At 38.5% G+C, this 27634-nt stretch overlaps 1 protein-coding gene across 12 annotated transcripts in view; it reads left to right on the top strand.

Moving 5' to 3' along the window:
* Positions 1-27634, top strand: part of NAV2 (neuron navigator 2) — a 389060-nt gene that overhangs the window by 298057 nt on the left and 63369 nt on the right. For all 12 annotated transcript variants that reach the window (XM_027696304.1, XM_027696303.1, XM_027696298.1 and 9 more), the window contains one exon: positions 3938-4060. In XM_027696304.1, coding sequence (XP_027552105.1) covers positions 3938-4060 — 123 coding nt within the window. The remainder of the gene's footprint in view (positions 1-3937; positions 4061-27634) is intronic.

Here is a 27634-nt window from a genome sequence, read left to right as displayed (position 1 = left end):
GGCTAAAGAAAAGAGAAGTTTAAAGGTCCAGGTTGTCCAAAGCAAATTACTCTATGCCTGTAATGCAGGGCAGGGAGCCACATTCTTTTAGAAAAAAAATTGTCACCTAGAAAGTGGGCTGTAAGTCTCAGTTGTGTATTAGAAGTGCATAATACTTCTCTTGTTTAACCTGAGTCTTTTCATATTGACAGGAGTTTGGTTATTTTCTTTTCCTTGCTGATGAAGAGTGAAACTATAGAGATGAGTATTTAAACATTGATTCCTGGAAAGATTAGAAACTCCTTTTAACCAATGTCGTCACTGTGTCACTGTCCATTCATTAAATATTATTATATTGAACTTCATTAAAGGCAGTCATTCCCCATTGGCCTTTAGTACCATTCTTAAAGCATGTGTGAGATTGAATTTTTTGTAGAGTTTACCCATCTGTATAAAAGTCAGTCTGGATATGACAGTCTTCCCCAGATCATATGTTTAAACTTTTTCTTATTTTGGGGCAAGTAAAAAAATACTTCCAAGTCCTGGTTTTTTTTGCACTGAGTGTGCTGGCAGAGTTTTTAGAAGTCATGAAGTTAGCAAGGCATCTAGTGCAAATTTATTATGTTTTTTAATAAGAAAAGTCAAATAAATTACACCTAATTGATAACTGGCCTAATACAATTGTTTGGACTGCAATGGGTCATTGTAGAGGAGAGGCTGATATTCTTGTGTTCCATATTGTGTGGGTGTGATAGGACAGTAAATTCAGGTAGCGTTGAGTACTGTTACAGTTATATACAGGATAATATTTCCTAGTTTTATTCCTCCCCAAGTAAAACACTGTCAGGTTGTCTTTAGAAAAATATACCTTCCTTATAGTCTCCTTTCTCATAAAGCAAATATGTACAGCAATAATAATGTATCCATAAAGGCAAGACAGTTTTAAGTTTGGAGGGATGGAGAGGACAATAAAGAAACGGTTGGAGGTTTGTGGCACCAGTAACTTTTAATCTCCTCTGTACTAACAAATGGACAGTAGAGAACTTTTTTTTTTTAATTTATTTTAAAGTATATTCATTGTAAATGTGCTTTTCTCCACGGACTTTAGAAATAGTACCTTTCCTTCTTCCTTCACCTCACTGTTGCATGCAGGACTAAGGCATCATTGGTTTTGGCATCTTTTCTGAATTAAACATTCCTGGGTAGAAGATATTGCGTGAAATAAAAATAAGATATAAAGCTTCCAAACTGTGATTACACAAACCTGTTTCAAAATACAAAGATCTACCTTGTGTTGTTCTGGCATGTAAGAAACTTGTCCTAGTGGTATGGGGGCTAAAAGTCATCGTTTATGTCTGTGCTTTTTCACATGTTTTTGGTAAGAAAAACTGTCATGGTCTAGTGGTCAAAGGTGCCAAAGGCATCCAGCTTCCATTAACTTAATGTAAGATTTATCAGTGCTTGAAAACAATAAAAATCTGACTCTTTAGTTTTCAGTTTGATGCAACTGCAGAATTATTCTAATCTTTGAGCTTGCTGGGCTTCTGCGTAGAACATAAAATATGCTGATGAAAACACATTGATTTCAGCATGGCTAACTCTTGAAAGTAACATATTTATTTTCACATATTCCAAGTAATAGATAGGGAAAACAATGTATTTCAGCTGTAGTAGATCTTTTTTATTAAAGGACTAATCATATGCCAGAAATCTGACAACAAGCTAAAGGCTGCATTTTCCAGTACGTGTGCAATGGGTATTCATACAGAAATGTGTTTCATGTGCAGACAAGTAGCTGCACTAAACCAATCAGTGTATGTGCATGAGATGCTTTTGCAAAATACTATTTGCATGTTTGTATAACAATATGGTCTTAAGCTCTGCTTCTCTCTTCTTTCCCTTTATTTTAGTAGCTTAGGGGAAAAAATATTCTTCCATTATAAAATATTTATAAACTGTCAAACACCAGTTAGAATGCCAGACCTAAGGCACATTCCACGTGTTACAGTGCAACTGCTCCTCATGCTTTCCACAGTCTTTGTTTATGAGTTTGGAGAGTCAGTCCCCACAGATTTGCTGAATGGAGAATACTCGTGTCTGAGTTGACTGGCTTAGCAACAACCTCTTTGTTAAACTCCACAGAGACTCCTGGGTTGCTCCTGGGATGGCTCTGTACAGATTTATACATGTAAGTGAAATGCTAACCAGCAGACTGGGCAAGGCTTCCCAACTTTTCACCACCCCATTTTTATAAATGTAGTAAACCATTTTGATTTGGGTGAAGTACAACTGTTGCAGTGAGATCTGACCAGCAGAGGCATTGCTGGCTGCAGCTCAGAGCATCTCTCCTTTCTTGCTGTGGATAAGGGTGTCTCCCTGTTAGGGAGAAAGCTCTGTGCTTTTTTAAGCAAGAGGAAGGTGTCCTGAGTATCTAGATATTATTCTGTGGGCTGCTGTTGATTTGCTAGTGGCTGAAGGATTGAGAAGATACAACCCCATCAGCTCTGAACTCAGTGAGGTATGTTACATGTCCAGCACTATGCTGGAAACAGCGACCATAGTGCTGGGCTTATTGGAGTTATTTCAGTCTCAGGTGTGTGAAAATCTTTATGGTCTGTTCACTCAGCTGTCAGTGCTGCTCCTGTGGATCTGTGTGGGCTGATGAACTGGTGGTGGTAGCACAGAGCTCACTCCATGCCCGTGTCTTTAGAGGCAAATGGAACTTGCCTTTCCACTTTAAAGTTCTTGCGTATATCTGTAGTCAGAAATACCTAAAGAAATGAAGCTGAACCAAGAGAAAAATCCTCCTGTTTTATCTTGACACTTGGGACTTATTGACCTACTACTCTCATAAAACACCACAAAATATTTTAAGACATCATTGAAACATCGGTGTAGGGAAGCTCATTGAGAAGTTATTCAAGAAGGCAAGACTGTAGAAACATCTTAATTTCAGTATTTCAGTAACATCTTAGTATTCAATATTAATTTTATGTTAGAATATTTTTTCACTAACTATACCACAGTGCTGGGTAGTTGTACAGTTCTTCTTTTTTACTGCTAATTCTTAAAGTTACGTTATGTTATATCTGTTACTGTCTGCTCCGGTACTGACTTCAGCAAAAATTCTGGAAGACATAACCTACGTTATCATGAGGAATTGTTCGTGGTCATCAACAATATCTAACCCTTCTTTACCACCGTGTGTCATCTCCATTCAATTTCAGATTAATTTTTCGTTTGTCTAAACTAGAAAATAAGAAATGCCCTGTCTTAGCAATTTGTGAAGTGATATATGTACACATGGCACTTCTTAGTATCTAAGAATAGTAATAGTGCGTAGTAATTTTTATATGCAGGTGGTTCTGGGTCACAGTTGCAACCCGAGTAGAATGCAGGAGCTGAAACAAGGTTGAAAAAAACTTTTCATTCATGCTGCAACTTTGATTACTATAAATCTTGGGATACTTAATGTTCATGGATCATTGACAAAATCTAGAGGTGAATTCAATGTGATTTTTGTAGTTAGTTTGTGAAGGTTTGAGATTTTGATTGTATTGTTTTAGCCCATGCAGAAAAATTCAAGGTAGTATAAACTATGTCTTTTTTGGGGCAGAAAGGGATCATTAATGGTAGCATTCACAAATATTAAATTACTTCCATGTAGGCATCCTTAATGAAAGTCAGGTATTCTTCCTTTATCACATTTATGTTGAAATTCAATTCTTGGTGATGAGAGAGAGTGCAAAGTGTAATGGAGAGTGATGAGAGGCAAAAATCATCTCCGATCTAATCAAGAATAAAGTTTTCCTTGCTTCTAATTCCAAGTCATATCCTTAATTTAAAAGTGGGGAAATTGTAACACACAGTTAAAAACATGCAGAAAATAAGTGCTACAATAAAATGTCAAATTTGTATTGTTTTACTGAGCATGACATTTTGTTTTGCTGTGTCAAAGGTACATGACTGATGGAGGTCTGGGCCTCTACACCAGGAGGCTGAACCGGCTTCCTGATGGAATGGCTGCGGTGCGGGAGACGCTGCAGCGGAACACGTCCCTGGGACTCGGGGATGCTGACAGGTAAGGCCTCAGCCAAAAAATGCTCCCGTATAATGGTGCAATTCCCACTCTGTCTACTGCATATTGGATCTCCTGGGAATAAATAGCTTTGGGAATTCAGATATTGAGTATGTGGATATAAGTTTCTTCAGAGTGTTCACAGAGGTGTCAGGATAAATGCTGATTTTATGTCTTCTGATTGCTTTGCTGAAGTGTCCTCTGGGTTTTTGTGGACAGGATATAGCACAAGAAAATGCAAAACTTCTATTTTAATAGTGCTTGAAATACAAAAGACCTAATTCTATCCTGATTTCTACTGATTCTTCCAAGTCCAGTGTGATTCAGTGTGAACAGCTAAGGCCAAAGATCAAGAATTAGGGGACTGAAAATCCGTAATTTATGGGAGTGCAATCAGAAAGGAACCCAGGGAGATGGATATATTCTGTTAGAGCTCAGATAACTGGGTTAAATGCTGTTGCTTTTAATGACATCAGCATATAACTGCTTCTTTCTCTTCCAAACCCAAAGACTGATGAGTGTTACTGTTGATGTAGTAAGTGACCCATATCCTTTTTCTTCCATGAGGGGCCTCTGTGTATAAAACATGAATTCTGAGGTACATGTTCGAACCAGTGTCCAAATTAAAAATTTTTATCAATAAGTCATTCCTGGGACATAATGCACTTGACTGAGCTTGATATGACACTTTCTTCATAGTGATGCATGTATTCCTAAGGAAATACAAGCGGTGGAGAATCTGGCCTTGTTTTCTAAGCCAGCTGTACTAAATCTGCTTTGGCGTCCTTGTGATACTGGTAAAGAGCAGGATGGTAAATCTAAACAAAAGAACTAAAACCTCACAGAGAATCCCAGTTCAGTTTGAATTACAAGTCAACATATGCTTGCCAGTAGTAAAATATGCCTGGATTTTTCAGGAGCTCGTATCTATTTCTGAAATTTGCAACTTGAAACCCAACCAGCACTCCCTGCTGGTGCTGTGGATGAAGGCATTGCCACTTTGTGATGCAACTGGAGACTAATCTAAAGTATCATCCTCTTCTGCTGCTGTGGCTTCTGAACATTGCCACAGCAACAAAGGCATCAGTTTAAAACACAGCATTGGTCTAAGATAAAGTATATTATTGTTTAAGTAACTGTCAGCCTTCTGGAGAGCCAGTGACACATTCCTCCTCATTGGTTCCTTCCTCCGGTATTTTCTGTGCTTGTAACACTTTTCCTTTGCTGAGCTCCTTCCCTGAAGACACAACACATTAGGTACCAATTAGGTACATTTGACAAGAGAGATTATTTGTGTGTTTAAATATATTCCACCTAGAATGGGACTGTGACCCACTGAAATGCAATCCTTAGGTTGTCAGTTGTTTCAGCTTTGAAAATCATCCTTTCAGTTTGTATGGAGGGGACAGACTTTACACACAACACACTCTCTGTATGGCTGGTGATTTATCTGTGACCCAGGATCACAGAAAAACTACCCTTGGTGATTTTATTATGTGTTGCTTTTCTATTTAGAATATAAAGCTACTCACCTTATGCAGGAGATGAAAGGTTTCTGACAATAGGGCAGTGATTTAAAAACAGCTCCTCTTTGCTTGCTGTGTGACCGTGATGTGCAGTTTAAACAAAAAATTAATTTTAGTTTGAGCAGCAGTTTTTCAGGGTGAAAATGGGCATAGGAAAAAAGAGTTGAATAAAAAATGCAGTAACTAATTGTTCTCTTCATTCTGTGAATGGAAGCAGTGAGCAGGAGTGCTGAGTTGCTTTATTGGTACATGTAGAAAACATATTAAGATTATATTTAACTTGTTCAAAGCAGATGTTAGTTGAATGCATGGGAGAACAAGTGTGAAAGACTGTGAACCTGTGAGTATGAGGTTAATAATTAAAAAGTTATCAGAGGAATTTTTGCCATATACTTGCTTGTTTAGTTTCTTGTGTTATTGATTGTAGAAGTTTAGTTGTGAGGCTTTTACTCATTGGCTCTGGTAACATAAAGCACAGACCTTAGAAGGTATATTTTCCCCTGCAGCAGGGAAATCCAAACAAGGCACTTGAATTTAATGCTTGATTGCAAGGTTAATGGAACTGTTGCACAACACAGCTGAGCTTATTTTTTGACTTCAAGACAATTTGTATTTGCCTAGAACAAAGGCATTTTAAATAAAAAAGGCATTAAAAAATCTTTTTATTTAGTTTGTGATTATTTTTTTAAAAGGTTGGAAATTAATCTCCTATTGTTTTGTCACTTCTGTATATATGGACTTGGTTACCATCTGGTTATTTAAGTTGATTTCACATTGGCAGATGCAGCTTGATCCGAGACTAAATTCTGCCTTTGCCTTCATAACTTGCATTTATAAATATGTGTAGAATAGAGAGAAGAAATTTGAAACTTGGATTTGAATAAATCTTTCTGTAATTCTTTACTTGTGTAACCTGTTATTTAGAGAAGGTAATTCAGACCTGTGTTGATTTATCATATCTTTGTGACTAGCACAGGAGACTGTTTAATGAATATGCGCTTGTCAAGAGTAACTTTAATGCTGTTATTAGGGAAATGTCTATATGACCTTTTAAAAAATCCTCAGGGATGAAGTGCTTTAATAACTACTTCTGGGCGTGATTAACTTGTATTGTTTCCCTATTACAATTTTATTTGAGGTTGCATGAGTTACATGGCTTTGCATAAAGGCATATAAAGGCCTTCCAAGTTTCTGACTGTAAGGACCTGTCTCATCAAATAGTGGATTATGTTGTCTTGATACTTCCAGCAGCTACATCTGTAGGTAAAACATGGCCCAGGTTCTGAGTGTGCTCTTCAAGTGTGTCTGTATCATGGTTCACATCTGTGATGACTACAATACCAATCTTGTCACACTCCTAGTAAAAAAGTCCATATTCAGTTTAACTTGTAGAAGGATTTGTGACTGAAGCTGCTTCCTGGCAGTCAGTAGCATTTTAGAAGTATTTCCTGCCTTTGGAAAGCTTTTTGTCTAATCCCAGAGGAGACTGTGGAACCAGGACAGGAGATGGACAGGAAAGAAGAATTGGAAGGGAAGCAGAAGCCGAGCAGAAAGCCAGAGGACATTCCATGCAGAGCACACAGACGTCAACATTAATAAGAATATCATTGAGTGCAGATTTTTGGTAATTTCTACAAATAGTAAAAATTATAGCTTTCAAAAATAGCTGAAGAGTAGTGTTTTGCTGTTATTTTGCATTTTATAAAAACAGATTAAAGTTATTTATATGTCTTTTGGCTAAGGTAGTAGACAATGCTTCATATTTATTTGCGAAGTAAACTCCTTTGACTGGAGTATGTTTAAATTCATTAACTGCAGTTTAATTTCCTGAGTCCTGCTACAGTGATGAGATTACTAAAAAGATGGGTTAGTGCTTGGTGATGGAGGGAGATTGTTGGATTGCCTTCATAACCATGGGAACTTGGATCACACTTCAGAAGGGCTGAAAAGCAAGTTGAAGCAAATCCTCAGGTTGGGGGCAATATTGGCCTGTTCTGAATAGTGGGGAGAGAAGATGTCACTGCTTTTGGGAGGAGGCAGATTCCACTGAAAGCAGAATTACAGCCATGGTGTTGATGGGTATTGCTTAAGAAGCTGCATCAAATTTCCTTTCTTTTTTCTTTTTTCTTTTTTTTTTTTTTTAAGATGCTGCTTTATTGTAGACAATGGAAAATGTTATAATATAAGGAACAGAAAATGGAAATTTTTGTTAAGATATTCTTTATGCAGTTTTACAGTAAGATAAGAACAGCTTTAAGTCCTGACTCTGTGTTTTCAGTTTTTCTTCTTAATTGAGACAGTGAAGCTAAAGTTAAATGAAGGTGTCTGTAATTCCTGGCTTTGCAGATGAGGAGTTAAGTCCTCCAATCACAGAAAATATCCATTAGCAACACTGCCCCATCACTATCCATCTCATCATTGCTGTGGTTTTACTACTCTAGCAGTGGTAGCATGATACATAAGAAAAAGGGAAAAAACAGAGAAAATAGTTCTGGAACAGATATATATAGACACAAAGACTGGATAGTCTTTGTCTTTGTCTTAAAATCTTAAAGCGTGACTGGGTTATATCTTAAACTTGAGATGGACCCAACTCTTGTAATAATACGTAGAAATAGATATTCCTGCCTTGTAACACCAATGGAATTCCCATCATCTCCTTCCCCCGCAGCATCTCCTTCTCCTGCAGTGCTCTCTGAGGAGTGTTGACGTAAGTGTTTGTGGAGTTTCACTGTAAATGAACTTGCAGGGAGATTCCTCTGGTATTTTATGTGAAGGAGTTTCCGGAGGGAGGGTGTCCTTTCTGTCAGGAGAAGGAGTAACTATATCCTTTGATATCATCTACAGACCCTCAGGAGATCTCAGCTGGGGAAGTTGCTGCTACACTGTTACCACTCTACCTGGAAGATTTCATGCCATCAGTTTACAGTTCCTTCACTTCCAGAAAGCCCTGGCTGCTGTACTGGCATTCTGTTGTTACGATTAAGATAATTTGTAAGGTCTACTTTTCCCATTTCTTTTCCTTGCTGGGGCAGTGTTACACCCCTACTTAAGGATCCTGTATACCAAATAAGCATAATTTTGTAGAAAATAATTTAAAAGTCTCTAAATTGTTCTAAGATAATATAGATCCAAAAGTATTTTTGAGCATTCATTGCTCCCTGTGTCTGTGCTGTGAGTCACTGCAGTTTGTATATATATGCCCATCTAGAGATGCTTAACAGGAAAGTCACAGGACTGGTGAAATTATTCATGCCTAACAGATCATCTACTCTGCTTGACCATCTCTTTGGATTTTATCAGTACATTAGAAAAAAGTACTACTGGTTCTAAATATGCAGGTTGTACCTTGGTACTTGTAGATACCCATCTCTCTGTCTTTGAAAGATCCCACATTTATCTTGAAAACTGACTCTCAGAAACAGAGAAAATTCACATTGCAAAGATTCTTTGAAGTTTATGGCCTTGGGATTTGCTGATTAGAATCACAATACCATATATTTTTATTTTCCAAGGACTCTTTTCACAAGCCGTAATCTGAAGTGGTTTTAGGTTACGTAAAGTAATTGCCAAGTTAAGCAACAAACAGTAGTTGAAAGCAAAGGTATAGTAGCTATACCTGAGGGCTGAAATTAGCATTAGCAGAAGGAAAGAAAGGCCACTCCACTTTCAAACAAGGCAAGGTTAGTCAAGGGAAACAATGTCTTTTGACAGATCTGTTCCAATGGTCTAAAGATGACAAACTTCTCAGCATGTAAACTTTTTTCAGGCCTAAATAATTTTCATTATTTAACACTAGTTGAAGAGCAGTTACTCTAAATCTAACTCTTAGACAAAGCGGAGGAAGATTTAGCATGGAAAGGTGTGATGTGACATTTCTGTGCTGCAGAAAAGAGAGATGGATGATTTATCACCTGGGTTAACTGGGGAGAGGGAGCAGATTATTACAGGCTCTGAGGGCTGTCTCTTTATTGAATCTGGGTTTTAAATATTCACCACAGTTATTATTTTCATACTCTGGTTTGTTCTTTGATGCTTTGAAGATGCTTTATAGAGCTCCCTTGAAGATGAGAAGGAAGAGGTCAGAGATGACCCGCTTGAGTAACTGGGTTCTTCCCAACTTTGTGGCTTTGTGTGAATTTGTTCAGTGAACACAGTAATATTTTTTTTCTTTTTTTTTCCACAGACATATTTTTTGGGATATATATGGTATGCTGGATGAAGTATTCTGGGAAGTACTTCTGTAGGATTTGGTGATAGTGGCAGTTCTGTTTAGAGAGGTGTGATGGAATGGAGATAGGCTTGCAGGTTTTGTTTGTTTCCCAGGCTTAATTTAATTTTACCTATTGCATGATGGTAACAAAGAGTTTCCTTCCAACAGTCAACTTAGCAAGGTTAGGAGCTGTTTGAAGGCTAGAGAGAGTTTTGAAGAGAGGGTGAATTAAGGAAGTAGATAATTTTTCAGCAGAAATTGTGTTAGTGTAAAATTTTCAATCCAGGCTCCAAATTACCACATCATGTAGCAATAGCGGATATATGATTGATATGGGGTAGTTGAAACAGTTTTGTTCCTATTAGTTAACTGGTTTTTTGTAAAAATAAATTTTTTTTCCTGTGGTGAATTCCTTTTCCCTGTATTCATGGCCACAAAAATGAAGCAGATTTTACTGCAGTTAGGACCTATCCAAGTCCTAAGTCCTATCCAAGTGCATTCAAGAAGCCAAGAATTAGCCTACTCTTCTCTTATTCAGGTATTCTCTAATACCTGGTTTAGTATTAGAGGCTGACTAGGCAGTTGAGAGCAGTTCTTCACCTTTTTCAAGAACTTTCTTCATTTGAGGAGGTGCAATTCTACCACTCTATACTAAAAACCAACCTGCAATTCCAAGCTCTTCCCTCTAAAATTAGTAGATCAGGCAATCTTTACATGCTTGACTGTGACTATAATTCTAAACCTCTTCAGAACTGCGTTTTTGCTTAGATGTAAACAATGAAGAGATAGGCTGGATCTAAGCTTTAGGAGCTGCATTTCCTGTTGAAACTTTTCCCCTGGTGTCATGGCCCTTGCTTTTGTTGCTGTGATTCTGATTCTGCATTCCTCTATATGTTAGGGGGTATTTACATCTCTCCTCTAGCATCTAATTAAAATGTTTAAGCCAGGAGCTGAAGTTCACTACAAAGCTAATGGTAGGTGGGAGGTGCCCTCAAGGGAACAATTCATCATGGTTAAGCCAGGAGTTTCTTTTTACCCTTGGATTCCACAGATTGTCACTTCCCCTGGAAGGCTGCACTGTGTGGGCAGGTGAAGGGACCTTACCTTTTCCGGAATTCTGGATACTGATTCTGTGGAAAAAGGAAAAACTTCCTAATGTAAGCGGATGACTAATTTGCTTTTAGGGATGGCAAAATCATGATCCTACACCACTGGAACTAGATTTTCCTGAAGAGATGCTTCCTTTCATACACCCCCACTTGAGGTATATAAGCATAAAGTTGATCTCACTGCTGATTTGGAGGCTCTTCTGAAACTCTCTATTTCTGGTTCCACTGCCAGAGATTAGCACTGTCTCTTCTGTTGTATGAAGTGGCTTTTAAAGCACTTTAGGCATGTGGGAAATTAAGCTTGTATTCCAAGGGTAAACAAGATTGTAGATACAAAGACCATTCTGAACTGTATCAGGGTCTTTGTGCTTTGCATGACAAACCGAAGAATGTGAAATGCTTGCTGACATAGTGCAGACTTTGTTGTTTGGTTTTCCATGTCGAATGGCAAGAGAGTCAACATGGTCTCACAACTGACCTACACCAGTAACCTCTGAGTCTGGGATTTGGAGATTGAATAGATAAAACTAATAGCAGACAGCTGTCAGGCTCCAAAAGAAGAATCACAATTTTGGGCTTCATGGAAGCTCATTGAGGCTGTAAAGCAAATTTCTAGACAAGTGATTTTTTCAAGTATTGTGTTTATTATTAAATGTCTCATTACTGGAAAATCTGAAGATTCTTCCTCTGATCTTTGTTTATTCATTGTAGTTCATTGTCCATAATTGTACCTTTCAGTTAGTTGTTTTTTTTTTTCCTTCTGCTCTATGGCTATGTATTATAATAATAATACATAATAATTCTGCTCTACAGCTTGTGATTATAATATTCTATTAGTGTTTGCTTCCATGTCAATGGAAATATTAATGTGAATGGCCAGAATCTAAGGTTTCTGTTTAGGAGATGAATGTTTCCTGTAATAGTATTGTTTGGAAAATTATATCAAAATTTTGAGTCCAAATGTAAGATGCATGCGTTTTTCTGCATGTTCTTCTGAGCTTTGCTGGAGTATTTTTCCTCTTTTTTTTTTTTTTTTTTTTACTCTATTGGTTAAGTTTATTGAATATTCAGTCATTTATTCCCAGTTTTGTCCCCTTCAGTGAAGAGCTTTCAAACACTGCAGATGGGGTGAGGAGTCTCCATCCATTCCTCCAAGGAATTCAGGATATCTAGGTGCTTTGATCCATTGCCTGTACAAGGGAATGAGACTCCTAAATTGGACATGTAACTGAAATGTTGGAAGTTGGGTGGGACTCTGGTATATCCAATAGATATCCACATCTGCAGCATAGTGGAAGAAGCTGTAAGGTATCCACAACCCTGAGCTCATATTTAAAATGCTGTGTGTTTCGCAGTTGTCTCCTTCAGCTATTCTCAATGGTAGCTCCTGTGTTTTAGAAGGTAATGAAGTAAGGGGGATGCTTTTGGGCTGACAGACATTAAAGGAAATGAAAGCATCCCTGGCCTGGCACTCACGGAGGCAGAAGGTGCCTTCAGATAAAATTAAGGTTCATTCCCTGTTTCCGTGGCACTTCTTGAAGAGATGGACTGTATTCCCCTTTTGTCATAGACCTTGTCTATCAAGTATAACTGAGTTTACATAGAGAAGGGAATGTCTCATTCCCCATGTATGTCTACAGACAGAAGTGCAGAAGGTGGAGGGTATGGACCATGTAGAATGAATGTCTGTCCCCAATGGAAGGACAATTCCATCTCTGCAGAGCAGCTCTGCTGCGTTTTACCAGTTGGACAGTGGAGTGGCAAAGAAAAAAGTACATAAGTATAATTTTGCTACCCCATAATTATTGCAGCTCCTGCTTATATCACCTGTTCCTTGGTGTCATGATAACTTCCTTGGTGTCCAATAAGGTATTCCATATTGAGGGTCCATACCCTTCTTATCTGTAAGTCCTATTCTGCTCTCCTCCATTCCTCAGCTTCCTCATGGCATAGGGATTTTTCAGCAGTATGGTAAGGTGACTTTGTGACCTTTTTATGACAGTTAATAAGATTCACAGTGAAGTTGAGACTCCACAGAACAAGTGGTCACTTTGCTCCTGATCTTTCTGCATTGAGCCCCAACATCCTGAGGCTTAAACAGCCTGGTGCTACACAGCTCCATGGGGCTGAAAAACAGTCTGCTATTATATAAACAGGCATTAAGGCTTTCACATGATGTTCTTATGTTGCCCAAGTATATGCAGTTAAATATACATTTGGTTTCGATAAATAACTGCACACTCCACAGTGGAAATACTTGGAGCTACATTGTGCTGTTACAGCAGAATTATGAGAATGTGTGTAATTTGTTTTTATTAGTTCAAGGCTTTTTTATATTCTCACTAAAAGTAAAACGTCTAATTTATTAAAACTGATTGCTACAGTTTGAAACTAATTAATTTGACGTAAGTGGCATTGGAACGTGTGAAACCTGTGCGCAGAGTTAGCACAGGGAGCCTCAGTAACTACCCCACTGCTGGAGGCTGTGTTTATGTGTGTCCAGGTATAGATGGTCAATAAGTAGCCAGAGGATAAACGCTAAACATTGAAAGTTTGATTAGTGCCTGAACAAAGTCCAGGGGCTGAGGTCAGCTCTTTTTAAATATATGGGAGTTTTTTGTTGTTTCTTAACTTACAAAGGCTCAGCTCAGCAGCTACTGTGGAGTTACCATGTGCTCTCCTCAGCCCCAAGTAATATTTTTATCTTTGTAATCTAATTTTAACTTTAAAGTTTATCTTCTCTGATTATGTTGTTAGTTTAAGTTAATTTTCATATATATCAACTAATTCGTTTGGTTTGGTTTGGGGGAAATGAGCAAACCACCTTGAGTGTTCAAAAAGGTTTAATTCCCTCTTTCATGTTCATTGTCAAGACTGATTTATTCTTGTTATGAAACTTGCAGCTAGAAAGGCTCTTCCTGACATGACTTAATGCCTTAAACATTTCTTTTAAACTATTGATGTTATTTGATACTATCTGATACATAGTTTTATGTTTCATTTGCATTTTTATGCAAAGATTTAATTTTTGTTTTCAGAGATGACTGAAACATAATGTTGCATTTGCTAAACTGGAACTGTTTTGAATGCAGAAAGGATGAATGAAATATTATCAGGAAATGGCTAGAGATGTATTTATAGACATATATCTCTATGGAAAAAGGTGAGAGGGAAAAGGAGAGGGAAGAATCACCAATGTGAGCCTATGGGAAAGAAATATGAGTATCTTGTGCCAAATCAAGTTCACAGAGGTTACATTCACCCAGGAAAGACTTATATTCTGCTTATTCTATCTTTTGGGATTGTATGTATTCTCCATCTACTCCTAGATAGAGAATTTATCAGTTTGTGCTTTGAGAGCATTTCTGAACCAAAGGACTCGTCAGGTGGTGGCAAGAAATCTGCATTTACACATCCCTAATGTCCTAAACGTGCATGCAAAGGAAAGACAGAAATTTTCTGAAATCGGAAGATTGTGATTTCAAACTGAATTCAGGCTTTGAGTTTTGTGCTCTAATTTCTGCTGAAATTCTTTGCTGGCTTTTAACTATAACCACTAAGCTGTTCCTTGTTAATATAGATTAAAAGCCAAAATGCCATATGGCAACAGGAAGTTGCTTGTCTTTCCTTTTGGTGAAAGTATGCTGGGGGTTTGACCTCCAAAACCAACATGCAGAGGGTAGATTCAGAGGCATCTTCCATACTGTGGCTTAGAGTTTGGGACCCTTTCTGCAGTAGCTTCTGACCAATTCTCAATTTTAGCGACATTCTCATCTCTCACACCATGTTTTTATGGGCTGACTTTACATTAGCTGTAATGAGCTAAACATGAGACTGATAAAATAATCACTGTTTTCTGTGAGTCATACCATATGTTCCCCTCTCTCCACCACCACAATTCCAGTCATTCTTTTCTGAGTCATACCCAGTTTTTTTACCTTTCCTATATCATCCCCTCTGTGCTTTCCCTTGCAGCCATTCATCTCTCTCCAAACAATGCACTGTGCTGTCAGTGATGGGCTTTCATCACATCTGCCAGTATCTTCAACAAATTACTGAAACCCACCTTTGTTCATGAAATGTGTTTGAATCTTAAAGTCACTCCGCACTTGGGATACATTCTCCTCTTACTTATTGACATCAGACTCTGATTTCGCTTTTAGATTTTAACACCATTGGAATGAGGGAGCTTGCAATATATGGTGATGTGATTGAGTTTATTATGGCAATGTGTATGTTATCAAATCATTTAGGAATAAGAGATTATTTTAGAAAGAAAAAAATGAGAGCCAAAGGTAACATGACTTGGCTGAGCAAGTCTGGGTGAGATCATAGGAGAAGAACAAAACTTTCTTTGGACATTTTCAGAAATAGTAGTGAACTATAGCTATAACTTAAGCAGAATGGATTTAAGGCAGACAAGGAAACAGGGTGATTAGAAGGAAAACCTCTCTTGCACTTACTGTCTTATAAACTAGTCTGTTCTTTGTGTCTTTAAAAATCTGAACAAAAGCACATTAGTGGAAATAACCAAGAAGGGGTTTTCCAGATGAATCTTTGTTTATTTCGTTATTAATCCTGAAGGCAAGGACTTTCCTCATAGATTGTTAGGTGTGCCTGTTACGATGCAAAATATGTTTGCATTAATCTAAGTAGTAGTCTGGTTTTTTTAATTTTTGAAGGGGCGGGATACATCTACTGACTTTTGTCCTTTCATCCTGTCATCCCTTCACTGAAGTCTCTAAACAAATTTATCCACTGACCACTCCTTAATTCCAGAGGAATTCACTGAAATAGAGCTGTCTTTATCAGTCCTAGTTCAAGTCTCTGATAGCAAAGTGAGACACCATTTCAGCCTTAATTAGATGGCCACATTCTGCCAATGTTGAAATAGGAGAGAGAAGCAAGAAGCTGGTTTAAAAATTATTTTAATTTCATTATTGCACTTGGATAAAATGGAAAATAAGGGTTTGATTTTTATTCTTGTTTTTCCCTTACAGAATAGTGATGCAGTGATTGAGGTTCTAATGCACAAAGTTTAGCCGAGGTCTCTGTTGTGCCTGAGTGATGTCTGTTTTGGCCTCCTCTGCTTGGGTTGTTTCTTTAAGAATATTTCTCTCTGTCTCTCCTGCCAAACTATTTGCTGGAAATAATATCAGCATAAGATACTGAAAGGTATTGATTGGACTCTTGACTATTGTGGAGCTATTGGGACAGGAAGCAGGATGAAAAGAATTAAGGTTGAAGTCCTTGAACTCCCACATCCCCCTCAGCTGATTTAACTATGAAAATTAACAAGGGGTCCAAGGGAGTCATCTTGGTGTTGTGAAGTTACATTTTTTTTATAACACAACAGGATATTTAATAAAAAAATTCCAAAGATCTCTGAAGCATTGCTGTAGCAGTAGCAGAACTGCCAGTTGGAGAGTTTTAGCTAAAGCTAAAACAGTGGGGGGAGAAAGTGCCTTAAAGCCTCTTTTTAACAAAATAAATTTCTGACTGGATTCCAGTTACTGCTTCTAAGCTGCTTTTCTTGTCACCACTGTGGTGTAAAGGTGTTGTGTTTCGTTAGAAGGCAGGCCTGGAAAGTTCCTAGGATTTGAAAGAAAGAACGGATCATAGGGAACAATTTGGGCCTATAGATGTATTGCATATGAAAAATGGCATTAACAGAAAACTGAGGATGTGCATAGTCCATCTGCTGCCCCCCCCCCTCCCCTGGAAGGTTGTGAACCTGCTGGAGTGAGTCCAGAGGAGGCCACAAAGATGCTCAGAGGGCTGGAGCACCTCTCCCATGAAGACGGGCTGAGAGAGTTGGGGTTATTCAGCCTGGAGAAGAGAAGGCTCCAAGGAGACCTTAGAGCCCCTTCCAGTGCCTAAAGGGGCTACAAGAGAGCTGGAGAGGGACTTTGGACAAGGTTATGGAGTGACAGGACAAGAGAGACTGGCTTCAAACTGAAAGAGGGTGAGTTTGGATTAGATATTAGGTAGAAATTCTTCCCTGTGAGGGTTGTGAGTGTGAGAAAAATCTCTTTTACCAATTTATAAAACGGCAAAAAAACCACTTGCAGGACAAGGAAACTTACAGAAAAGAATTTCCCACTTACATAAATTTACTTATAATAAAACCAGATTATTTTATTTCTCATAGTGAGGCTCTGGTGCAGGTTGCTCAGAGAAGCTGTGGCTGCCCCATCCCTGGAAGTGTTCAAGGCCAGTTTGAATGGTTCTTAGGGCAACTTGATCTAGTGGAAGGTGTCCCTGACCATGGTAGGGGGTTGGGACAAGATAATCTTCAAGGTCCCTTCCAACCCAAACTGTTGTATGATTCTGTGCTGGGACAGGCAGGCCAAGGTTCCCTGAGGAACAGCCATCATCCTTGGAGAGCAGTGACCCACCACTTGCAGCAGGTCCCAACCTTCAGCTCCAGACTTTCTGTCTAAATTTGTTTTCCCTTCTGTTTTCTTTTTTCCAGTTAATCTTCACATACAGTCTCAGCTTCCCTTCATGAATTACTGTCTCTGTTCTCCAGGCCCCTCCAGAACCGAAGAAAAATTTTATGTTGCAGGGCAAAGTTTCTCAGGGAAGATCAATATAACTTTATAGTAAAATTATGTCTATTTTCTAATGATACTCAAGAATTGTTGTGCTGTTTTTAACTGAGACCAAAGTCCATCCTTAGGTTGGCATGCAACTTGGAAAATTTCAGGCCAAACAGCTCAATGTTGGCAAAGTGATAAATAATTGAACTCATTCCCCCTGCTAATTATTTCATTACTGTAACACAGCCATGTCTGAAGCAGTGGGTGTAGCCTCAGAGAGAACAAACATGCGCCCCAGAAGGGCTGGGGAAGGACTTACTGGGCAAGGAACAGTTTTGCAAGTTTTTGCTCTTACAGAAATGCTAGGAAAGGTTAAAGAGTCCCACGGAGACTCTGGAACCTCAAGACTTCTGCAGGGTCAGGAGCAGAGCGTGGAAGCAGCACCAGCATCAGTGATCTAGAGCTCCCAACAGGCAGGGCTGATGAACTGATCCAGCAAGAAAGCCTTGCTCACCTGCTGAAAAAACAGTAGAATTGTGGTTTTCTGTTAAATTTCATGGAATGATTAAAAGGTTAAATTCTTCTGAAGTAGGATAGGAGAAGGGTGGCGTGACATTGGGAAGGTTTATGGCTTTGCACAGTTGAGCTTTTGTTTTCTCACTATTTATTCCCATTTTATTCCTTTAAAAAAAAGGAGAACAGAGAAAGAAGCCTAGCTGCTTTAAACTTGTTATCAGTTAAGAGGTAGAGAGATAACGTAGGTGAAGTTGGTACCAAGGGAGCGTTTGAGCAGCCTGCGGTTCAGCCGCTGGGGCTGGGGTGGGAGGGGAGCGTGGCACCAGGAGAGGCTCCACTGAGCTTTGAACTGGATCAGATGCTTGAGGGTAATTAAACACACAAGACTTCCCCCTTTAAACAAAGGCACAGAAGGGAGTCTCCCTGTTTTCTGTGCTGTTAATCATCAGGAGGAGAGAAGAATGTGTAAACGAAGAAAGACGAGATGGTGCTGTTTCAACGAGGGATGTCAGGCCCCAGCAGGATGCCTGCTCAAGTTGCATCTCAATAAATAATAAGCACTTGTTATGCTAATAGTCACTATTTCCAATAACATGGTTTGCATACAGATCATATGCATGTTAATTACACTGTGCACATAGCCAGTAATGCACATCTTAGGTCTTGTCTTTAGCATTTTCATTTGTAAAATGATGCAGCATGTTAATGAATATTGCAAAGTTCTCAAGTGCAAATAAATAGCTGATAGAATAAAGAGCCAGATAGCCCTGAGATAACCAGGGGCAATTGTGGAAGAAACCCAGGATTAGCATCACTTCTGACCCTGACAACATCTGTCCTTGCACCTGATTATAATGAAAATAAAATGAAACAAAAGGCATGGTAATGCCATAAGGCACAATAATAATTAACCCCTTGTTGGTTTAATTACTACAGTGCAGGCTTGTGAACATTGCTGTGCCTTTATACCAGAACACAGAGTTTAGTAGTTTTAGTCTGACTTTTTGTCACCTGGGAGGGGGGCAGGTGAGGCCTGGCTCTGTGGAGAGATGTCGAAGAAATACTTACCTGTTAGGAAACTGCAAGAAGATAATTTACAAGTCATAACCAGATTAATTTTTCAGGTACCAGATAATCTGGGCCCTACAAGGCACAAGTGTTTGGAATTAGTAGTTCAGTTTCAAAAGAAAATAACTGTTACGTGCAGTAGCTCATCACATCAATATTCGGTTGTTATTGCCATCAGTATTCCCACATCCCACTGCAGCTCAGTCTGGCGGTTTTATAGTTATCATTGCATCTATAGCAGTTAAAAGGATTTGCTCTTCTAGAGAAAAATTAGTGGGTTTAATAATTTTGTCACCCGTTAAGCTTTGCTGCTCCTTCCGCAGATCCACTGCTTCCCAAGCACTGTGACTGCAGTAGCCCACTGTGTCCGTATTGACCTTCATCCCTGGCATGGGAATTGTAAACTGAGTCTGCTCAGTTGTGGACTAGTTGCAATCTCTGCTCCAAGTCACTTTTCATGGAGAAGAAACCTTAATGTCCCTCACCACTAGGCTCATGGTCACTACTGTTACTCTGAAGTAGCTTCTACTGTCAGTGAGAGGACAGACATTTAGGGAGCACCAAACTGTCAGAGTCGTTGTTGTTCAGAAACACAGGCAACCCTGACAACTGGTAGACTGCAGAGTCTAAGCATGTCTATCTTCTGATCCTTCTGGTTGAATAAAAGCAGAAGGTTTCATCCTTATAGAGGCTCCCTGTGTTTGCAAGAAGAGTGTTTTCTCTATGTGAGCAATCCTTGAGCAATGGAAAGTAAGCTTTCAGTTTGTCGATGTTGCAGGTAAAAAGTTGTTGACCTTTTGCGAGGAACAAGTCTACCAAATGAAATTTTCTCCAGTCAAGCCTCTGTGAAGCTGAAATGTGTGCTGCCATAACCTGATCTGGAGGACCATTCCCAGGTGATTTACAGCTACGATTTTATTAGGACTTAGTGGAGGTCAGAAGTTCACCTGGGCAAGCTGTGATTACCACAGGAGTTTATCAGATAAGGAGTTTCATGAAGGACGTGCCTCCGATCAGCTGCAATTTTTAAATGTTAGTTTAAATTTAGTGATTTATCTGACAGACTTGGGGGTTTCTTACTGCTTAATTGTTTTTCTAGAGCAAAAATATTGAGTCCATAAGGGCTGCCAGCATTTTAAACAAAACCTGGGAGCTAGGAAAGACTTTCGTTTAAAAGCATGCACTAATTAGAGCTGCTCTCTCGTAGGTAATGGTATGATTCAGTTACCATTTTGTTAGAAAGATTATAAATCTACAAAACCCTTAGTTTTTGTAACCAGGCTTAGGTAACAATGGTAGGGAGGGGGCAAATGTCTGAAATTCTATATTGCATTAAGAGTCTACTGTGAATTTGGAAATGACAGGTTAGTCTATTTGACAGACAATACCAATAAGAATAAGAAAAAAACCCAATTCACAGGGGAAAGCACATCCAAAAGGGTGGAAATATTTTCCAAGGTAACCTGAGAATGAGCCGAAGTCTTTTGGCTCAGATACAGTCTCTGGGACATCCTTATATTGTGGGGTGAAGCAGAGCCTTTTGTTTTATTAGGAAAATGCAGATGGACTCTCAAAAAATAAAGGAAAACTAATTTTTGTTGAAGTTGAGAGTTTGCATCTTTGCTCTTTGCTGATTACTCAGTTGAAATGTTTATGTGGTTGGAAAGTTTATAGGCTCAGTGATACAGAGGATTTGCAAACACTAAAGATCAAGCTGTAATGATGCTAGCTTGATTTAATAGTTCTACTTTAATTAAAATAAATGAGTTTGCTTTTCTAGTGGGATGGATTAGCTTTACAACAGCCACAGCAACAATAAACAACTGTAAATGCAGAGATATCTCTAATTAGGGGGAGGCTGAAGCAATTAAGATGGGTAAACTCTATTGATCATAACTGAACCAGGTTTGACTAAGATACATATAGATGACAGCAGTGGTTTTACAGTGGGTGCTGTGACATGGTTAATGACTGCTGTTGATTAAACACTAATGATTTTAGCATTTTATTGGGGGTGTGTGGGAGGAGAGTCTAAATCAAGGTTTATAGGACTTTTCAAAACCATACCACAACTACTTGGAGAGCTGCTTGTTCAACCAAAAATGTTCAAGTGTAGTTCTGGCATATCCTTCTTGGGCCTGAATGCGTCCTCTGATGCAGTCCCCTGGACCTGCTGACCAAAACAGAACCTGTAATTCAAATCTTCTCTCTTTCTGAGCTGTTCTCCACCTCATTGGCCATAAAGAACTTTGCCCCTAGATTATGGGTATACAGCTTCTTTCATTATCTGTTTCTGTTCTCCACTATATTGCTTGCTGACATAGACATTATGTTAGAAAGCTCAGAAAACAAGCTGTAAATGATAAATGGCATCTGTCATATATTCATCCCAAAGCAGTTTTTCGAAGTCCTGAGAAGAAAGTAATCGTGCCAGCTGAACTATTTTTGTAATTTTCGTTGGAGATCAAGCTGAAAATCTTAATGGTTCCAGAAGACTATAAAGTCTTATAACAACATATATAACAACATAGAAGTAAACTGTTACTCTCTTCAGCAGTTTAAATTCGAAGAATTAAATTTTTTTTCCGTAGTCAGTGGCATTTGTGTTAAAATCTGTGACGGGCAGTGTTATGGTCTTTGGAAAGAGGACTGATTTTTATGGTTTGGAGAAGGATGCAAAGGAAACTGCGTCTCAAACAATGAGAATGATACATCATTCTTGTGTTTCACTACATTAACTGCATTTTAAGATCAGATTTTTTTCCATTTTATATAGACTGTTCTTATTAATGAGCTATTTGCCCGATTATATTTTGTTCTTGTTGGGTTTATTTGCTGTCTCTGTAAAACAAAATAGCATAGAAAACATAGATATGAAAGCATATGCACGTGTATATAGTAAATATGTTGATATTATTTCTCACTCAAGGAGCCTGAGAATTGGTAATGTGATTAAATATAGAAGCAAATGTTTTGATCATCCAAGTATAACCCCTGGATTCAGCATTCGTTTGGAATTCCTCTTGGATAATGACGTGCAAACTGCATCGCTGCTCAGCATCCCCCATTTTATTGGATTGTCTCCAGTTCCCTGCCTTTTTTCTCTCTCCACTGCCACTAGAAAGTAGCCATTTGTATTTATTCACTCTGATGTGCTTATTCATTTGAAGTGGGTATAGTGAAAACTGTGCCTCACAACTGTGTCAACACGGGTGCTCCGTGGAGGCTACTGGCACTTTTTAAACAATCTTTGAAGTACATATAAAATGTTATAGAACCATTTTTAATCATACACCACACATACACAAATACTCTTTTCTTCTCCATCAGGCATACTTCTTGCCTTGTAAGAGGAAGCTGTAGCATTCTTTAATGGTTGGTCAGTTAAAAACAATTCCTAGGAGGTGGATGCTAAGTCTGCCTCATTGCTTTATCAATGCAATAATTATTAATCTTATTCCAAGTCATTCATCTTATCCCATATTTGACTTCTCTGGTCAAGTGCACGGTCTTTTTTGGAGCAGAATCCCTACTCTTCAAGTGAAGTTTTGCTGGGAGCCTTGCCTTAGGACTAGAAAAATCTCACTACCTTTCCCTAAATCTCTGCTTGGAAGGTTCCTGTGCATTACAATCCATACCTGTGCAGTAGCACACACTGATGATTCCTTTTTACTTTCTTCTGTGTGATGCCACCTGAGCAGTTTTAACAAAATCCTAAAGTGTGCTATGCTTGATGTGTTCACTTCTAAAAATAAAGAAATTCAGACAGCACCACCATAATATAATTGTCTGCTCTCGGGGAAGTCTAAGGCAACAGAGGACTCTTGCCACTGAGATTTAAAAAAGTGAAGAGTATTTTGTAAAGATATCCCCCATCAGTCTGCAAACTCAGTGCCTCTTTCATTCAACAGAATGAGGGGAATTTAAAAATGGATCTTCATTTTCCCAGTCTCACTTTTCCTGTCTTCCAAGCTCCCTTTGGAACCTCATTGAAAACCCACAACTTCACTTAACTGTAGCAGCTAGGCTTATTTTCTACCATATCTCTTACTGAAGGTTTATGTTGCTTCCAGATTTCCTCTAGTTTTAACTAGAAGTACCTACCCAGGATTAACAATTACATATGAGTTCAACAATGTGGGATTTCTTTGTTGGTGTAGTTTGGTTTTTTTAAAAATTTACTTTAACACAAAATGTCATTTGTTTAGGTTGATACATAGAATTTTAGCCCTATGCATAATGCATAATAGTTGTCATGGTGCAACAGTGCTGCTGTAGTTCTGCTTTTATTTTCTCATGCAGATATTTAATCAGTGAAAGCACTTTTACAAATGTATATCTTTGTTCAATGTACCCAAGTTAAAAGGATAGAAGTGTGTCCAAAAGCATGTTTGTCTGTTCGGAATATGTTTTAGTGTTAGAAATACTTTTTTTCTCATTTTAATAATCTTAATGTCCTTCAGGAGGAAAGAAATTAAAAAGAAATCTTAAAAAATTACTGTTGAGATAATTTTAAGACATTGGTTTATCCAGTTTTAGTGGAGTCTTTTTCAGAGCAAGATGTGACAGATACCACACAATACAAGAGCTTACAAAGACTGTGAAAAGCAATGTCTTTGCAGCCTACACTGCTTGTGTTAACTTTTAAAATCATTTCAGTCATCAAATGCACACATTTTATAAGCTACTAACTGACACATCTCAGATAATGAGAAAAAAAAAAGGAAATTAACATATTGCAGTAAACCCCCAATATCTGGGCGTTTTGGTGTTCTCCAAAGGAGAGTTTGAAATGCAGCAGGATCTGTGCTGCTTTAACCCAGAATGCAAACCTGTAATTATGGTTTTAGGCCTTTGCAAGGAGGAATCAAACCACGCATTTGTTTGATAAGTTTTCTTTTGCTGCAACCAGTTTTAGCCCAATTTAGACCATGGTCACAGTTCTGCCTGAGGTTAATGGGAGTAGCACATGGGTGTGGAAAGTAAAGCGATTGGAGGTGCAATGATTTTATGACACTGAGTATTAGGACACTTTGCGGCCTTTTCTAAGCAGCTGTTCTTTAGGTAAATTAATACCTGGGGTCTCTTTACTTCTCCCCAACTTTAACTACCATAAAAGAACTTAATGTAAAGCTGTTCACAGCTTATCTCACCCGAGTGCTATGTGGAACTTCTAACACAAACGCTTTTATACACTGCAGCCATAACACACTAATCTTCTGAACTTCCTGACCCATAAAACTATGATTATTGCTACATGTAAAATTCATCTGGAAATATCCCTCTGTATTTAGTGTTATGGGTGTTATGTTGCAAAATCCCTCCTTTGCAGTGGAAGGGCTGCCAGGGAAGGGGGGGACAATGGGGTTGCAGATGGGTGTGAGAGTGTAATGCTGTACCTTAATCCTGTGAATTTGGTTTTATTTGGAGTTGGTGATTCAACAGATGCAATGTTCTGGTTCTGGCTTTTTCCGTAGGTTGCAATTTCAGATTTGGGTTTGTTTGTTTTCTTTTAATTAGAATATTTCTGACTACTTTTGCTTACCATTAGTCATGGGTCAGTCATTAATTTCTTATAAAACTCCATGAGCAGGTAATTGAGAACCATCGCATGTGAGAACTATTTGGATGAAGATAGGAAGGATGTTAGAGATGAAAAGAAAGCTTTGCTATTGCAATTGTGATTCTTTTAAGTATCTGACATATCTGAGAGTTATCTCTAGTCACTATTCTGCAATTAAAGTAAGGGTTTGCAATTAAAGAAGCAGTTTGCAGGATTTTTTTGGTACAGGATAGCAGTTTAAATGCACAGTCAAAAAAGAAATAATAATAGTCCATGAGGCTTTTTTTGTGTTTAATACATAGCTTTCTTTTTAAAAAGCCATGTGATTCTTGTCTAATCTTCAGCAAAGATAATGACATCAGCAGCTTTGCATTTGTACACGTACACATCGTGAAGGGGTGGGTTGGCTGCACTTTACGGTGCAAACATACCAAAAAGCACAGGAATCATGTTTCTATCTTTTATTCATCACCAGACTAACTTAATATAGATAATCATCCAGCCAAAAAAAAAAAAAATCTAAAAAGTTTAAAATTAAATGAGCAGGCTTTTTTAATTTTAAAACACAAACATTTGTGTTAAATGATGCTTTCCCAAGCCGCTTTTATTGTTCGGGTTGTTCTAAATTGCAAGTTGTCACATCCACCAGCCTCTAAATTACCCGTCCTCTGTGTTGCTATAGTTACACTGTAGCCACTAAAGTATAGACTCTGAGGTAGAAAGGCAAGCTCAGACTGCGACTCATTTATTTGAAGGTCTTGGCAGCAGAGTATCTCCACAAAGTCTTTGTTTTATAACCTATGAATACTCGCATTTTAACTCTTTCAACCAACAATACTGTGTTGTGCTAAAAGGTGCTAAAATTTTATTTAAGACAAGGGTACTCAAACTGAGTTAATAAATATGTGGGTATAGTTGACTTCTGACCTTTCTTTCTCTGATTTTTTGTTTTGGGCTGAATGATTGATGATTTTTTTAAGGTGAGGGCAAGGCAACAGCATGGTGTTGTCTTCTCTATTTCCTCCATCCAAAAGGCTGCCCATCTCCTTTCCATGATAGGATCCCTTGCTGGTGACCTCACTGGTAGCAGAAATCTATCTTCGTTGGATTTGAAATGTAGTTTCTTGCTTAGTGAACAAATCTTTCAGTAATAATGGAAATGGTCTTTGCATATTCCACAGACTCCTTACACACCTGCTTGTAGCATTTCTTGCACTGATTCCATTCTGCTCACAATGACGTTCAGCCAGTCCCCTGGTTCTTCAGACACCTGTGGACTTCTTAACCTCTCACAACTCTTCTACTCCAAGTTCCAGTGCTGCTTTCCGTGCCAAACTAGTCACAGTTATCCAATACCATTTGTTGTCATTCATACCATTTGTATCCAACACCATCCTTTATGTTTTATTACCATTCCTCTTGTATTTCTTGTATTTCTCCTTTTGGGGTACACGTATCATTTCTGGCTCAGTGCCCGTTAGCACTCAGGAGGCTCCAAGAGTGATGAGTCCACGTGGACTGTAAGTGACCAGCTTTCCAAGTTCTCATTGCCTTCCAGGTTTTCTGAGGTTTACAGGTTATGTTCATGCAGAATAAGGGTAACTACTGCCTCTGAGCACTACTACTCATGGTAAATAGAGCTGGTGTAATTTCCCATAGTGGAAAAAAAAAATCCCACACATGTATCAGAATGCAGAGGTCTGGGAAGAATCCTGTCAGAAAGTATTTATATTCAGCTAAAATAAGACTTTTGAATGCTGACCACCATAAATTTTTATCAACCAAATATGTATAAATAACCATCTCTGTTCTCCTTGAAATAAAGGGAAGTAGTAAGCCCCTCTTACTTTACAGCACTAAATAAGGATAAGTCAGATAAATACTGCATATCTTATCTCAGTTTCTTAAGGTCTCTGCTGGAGGTACCAGTGGATAAATTGCTATTTTCAGTACCATTCATACTGAAAATGTTTTTCTATGCCCTCCTTTCCCTCCCCCAAAAAAGAAAAAAATCGTGTATTTTACCAGTATTCCCAATATTTTATATTAAAACATTTTGGGTATGTCTCCTGCTACTTTCACATAAAACTACAATTGTTTCAGCAGTCACATTGTTGAATCCCCCTATACAAGCAGAGTAAGAAAAGTGTTTCTAGAGATTGTAGTCTTTTAGCTGAGATGAGATGATGTCATTTAGTGCCTTCAAGTACAGGGTTCCTGACATGAGCTTTTGCTTTGTAGGATACAGTACATGATCTGGAGGCACCAGTCTGCCTGGTTACTGCCATCAGGTTACAGCTTTCACAGATGACCTAGTCCCAGCAGAAAGTCTTGACCTCTCACTTTTCCAGCACTTCAGAGGTTAATTTTGTTGAAGGATCAGATTTCTTTCCAGGGGAAGTTTCTGATGATCACCTTCTAGCTAGGCTTTACTTTCCAGTGTCTCCTGTCTCTCTCGGAGCTGCTGAATGTGGAGGGCTCTGTTGGAAAACAACCTTGCTCCAACTTTTTTTTTTCCCGGAGTCTCTTCCTAGATAGCCAACTTTCAGGCTGGTTTATTTAGGGGGGGTATTGGATGGTAGCCTAATGAAGGTATCAGCCTGCAAAATAAATCTGAGCCCCTTTCCTGGAATTCTTCATGGGCAACAAGGTGGAGAAGTGCTTTGGCCAGGGAATATTGCAAGGTAAGAGATTTTCTGCACTTTTGAAATCATGGGAGTGTGTTGTGTTACACCTTTGTGTAAGGAGGTTTAGCCGTGTAAATACTGGCAGCAGTGGAAACACATTAGATGATGGATAAATCTGAGAAGCTTTCTCTCTGCACTGTTTCTTTTGAATCACTGAATGAAATCAATAGATTTTTAGTAGATTGCAAATATTTGAATAACATAATAGAAAATTCCCCATACGAGAACTGACAGCTATTGCTGTATTTGCTTTCTCTGGCTTAGTTTCATGATTCTGTGGGGTTTGTCGGTACTCACAGGTTGCAATCTAACCAGCTATCTTTCCACTAGTGTTACAGGCTTTTAGTCTCAGA

This window comes from Neopelma chrysocephalum, unplaced genomic scaffold (genome assembly GCF_003984885.1).
Source record: "Neopelma chrysocephalum unplaced genomic scaffold, ASM398488v2 Primary Assembly neopelma1_106b, whole genome shotgun sequence".
Taxonomy (NCBI): Eukaryota; Metazoa; Chordata; class Aves; order Passeriformes; family Pipridae; genus Neopelma; species Neopelma chrysocephalum.
This window is presented reverse-complemented; position numbering and strand designations above follow the sequence as displayed.